Consider the following 2,608-nt stretch of genomic DNA (forward strand, 5'->3'; position numbering starts at 1 on the left):
TGACCTGCGTGTTATATGAAGATGACCACCTTGCTCCCTGCAAGGGAAGTGGAAACTGATGATACCTGCAGCCTTGAGTATGTATGTACTCAGGACACCTCTGGCCACTGCTCTCCTCTCCAAGTGCTAGCCCCTTGGGACGTGAGAGGGGGGTGGCCAGGGTCAGCCTGCAGGCACACAGCACCTCTACCTGGCTCACCCTGCTCTCAGTGGTACCCTGACGGTACCCAGTGTCCACCTGTACTGTTAGGCAGGCAAGGCTGTTCTCGGCAGCACAGGGCCTGTCTCCAGACAGCATGCAGACTGGTCTGCAGGGGCTCAGCGGCACTCACTGCCTACACCGCAGACACCACCACCACACACAAGCCCAAGGGTTGGCCTTGCTCTGGCCCCTCCGTAAGGGTGACAGCTCAGCGGGTGGGCCATCCTCGGTGGCCTGTCTCTGCCTGGTCCTTCCCAGTAGAGCCTCTGTAGACTCTGCCTTGGGTACTGACCGGGGAAGGGAGCCCTGTGGGACCTCAGCCCATCACTCCTGGTGCAGCTGAGGCTGTAGAAAACCACCCCCCAAGCATGCACCTGCAGCCCCTCAGCCCTTCCAAACCCTCTGTTCTCCCACAAGAAGAAGTGCAGTGAGGGTTCACCAGGGACACCCCAACAATGGGAAGCCCCAGCTCAGCACAGGGCCAGATGCTGGTTGGGGTGGGCTTTGAAAACCACTCTCCTCGAAGATAGGGATCATCGTGACCCTCGAGGAGCTCTTGAAATGAGACCATGTGGTAATGGCAGTTCTCTGGGTGAAAGTCGCCCAAGGTCCCCCTTGGACAGACCATCCACTGGAGGGCAACACCTCCACCCTTCTGTCAGTACACACTCAAAGAGAAGAAAAGCAGAAAACTTTGGATGAACAAGAAAAATGGCCAGTATTTTTTCTTTCTACACTGCCTGCAGGAATGAGGGGAGACAGACACCCACAGCTGATACTCCCGCTGAGTAGGGCAGAGCCTGCTGTGGATTCAGCTGGAGGAAGTGAGGGCTTCGCAATACCTTGTACAAGTGCAGGTTCCTGGGACTGAGCCCTGGGGCTCAGCCAGCACATGGACACTAAGTGACCGCTGAAGGTGGGTTCCTGGGATACACCCACAGCAGCAGGATGCAGCCGAGGCCCCAGAAAGGGACACGGACCAGAGCAGGCAGCTGACGCTTGGGCTGGGTTGGCTGTGGGTTAACCGGGAAGTAATCTTACATCCAGGCAAGGCAGAGAAAGCTGGCCAGGTACACAGCTCCAAGGAAACATTTCAAATGTATTAACGTGTTTTTTTTTGTCAAAACAGTTGAACAAACATAAAATCCCATTTTCCTCAAAGTGGTGTTGCTGAGGACCAGCTGACCATTCTGCTCTTAAGAGCGCAAACATCACAGGCAGCCCCAGCCCGCATCTCACTGTCAAACTCCACAAAGGCACTGTCATGCTGCCCAGGCACCAGCCACAATGCATTGAAGCCAGCGAACTGGTTAAAAAGTATGGACAGCATGAGTTCATTGGTCTCTTCTGGCAGGTTGGTGAGAAACAAGATGTGGTTTTCTGGAAGAGTCTGTGGGGGTGGCATCTGCCCCGGCAGGAGCTGAGGGGGCATGGCCTCAGGTAGGATCTGTCCTTATGAGACCTGGTGGGATCATGCCAGGTGGTGGCATGTGGGGAGGCTGGCCCGGGATGTGGTGCATGATGTGGGGCGCCTGCATCAGAGAAGACCTACCTGCTCAGGCCCCTGGATGGCCCCCCAGCCCCCACAGGGGCAGCCGGCGTCTGCTGGCTCTCGGGCTTCCTCTTCAGCTTGCAGTCCTGTGCCATGAAGGTGACCTTCATCTTGGCGATGATATCAGAATCCGTCTTGCATACTGGATTCGCATGGGCTTGCTGTAGCAGGGGAAATCTTGCATGCAGCGTAGGGCACTGGTGATGCTGCTGACCTCCTTGAAGATGACCAAGGCCTGGCCCTCATCTTCACGCTCCTCAAGACTAGAATATCGAGGATCTGGCCAAAGGGGGAAGATGGTGTACAGGGACTTCTTCAGCTCATCCTTCTTGATCTTCTCATTGAGGTGATTGAGATAAACAGTATGATGGGGACAGGTCTCGGGAAATGCCATGGAGCGAGATGTTGAGGTAGGGTGACAGTGTGGACCCTCCCCCCAGTAATGTCTGTGGAATGCCTCATTGCAGTAATTTTAAAGTCACCACTGAGGTTTGTGGTCACGATGCCTGTGGGTGCTGTGGCTCTCTGCTGGTCCCTGTACCCAATGTCAAATTCTGCATGCATGCAACTTTCTAGCAGGATGTAAAAAGTCCATTTACCCTCCAAAGTTCTTTTAAAAAAGGTTTAAAAGCAGGTACCAGACTGCAGTGCAGGAGGCAGGACGGAGTGGGGGTCCCAGCGGCCTGGCCCCTCTGCACAGAAGGAACCAGGGCAGGTCTCAGTGGGGACTTGGAATCTGAAACTTTGCACATGCACCAATTAAGAAAAACTTTCCAAAATGTTCCAGAGAAGAATTTGGCATCACTTCATGAAATATGATATATGCAAATAAAAAGATGGACACAAGATTTAAA

General features: G+C 54.1%; 1 protein-coding gene and 1 pseudogene across 1 annotated transcript in view; one reads left to right on the forward strand and one right to left on the reverse strand.

Moving 5' to 3' along the window:
- LOC102876102 (BCL2/adenovirus E1B 19 kDa protein-interacting protein 3-like) overlaps positions 1-954 on the forward strand; it is a 14,623-nt gene extending 13,669 nt beyond the window's left edge. Inside the window, exon 7 of the mRNA XM_006880122.1 lies at positions 851-954. Coding sequence (XP_006880184.1) covers positions 851-954 — 104 coding nt within the window. The remainder of the gene's footprint in view (positions 1-850) is intronic.
- Positions 955-1,358: 404 nt separating this feature from the next.
- Positions 1,359-2,148, reverse strand: LOC102876506 (annotated as a pseudogene).
- Between the last annotated feature and the right edge of the window lie 460 nt (positions 2,149-2,608).

The sequence above is a fragment of the Elephantulus edwardii genome, unplaced genomic scaffold (assembly GCF_000299155.1).
Source record: "Elephantulus edwardii isolate Elephantulus edwardi_28Jun2011 unplaced genomic scaffold, EleEdw1.0 scaffold00006, whole genome shotgun sequence".
Taxonomy (NCBI): Eukaryota; Metazoa; Chordata; class Mammalia; order Macroscelidea; family Macroscelididae; genus Elephantulus; species Elephantulus edwardii.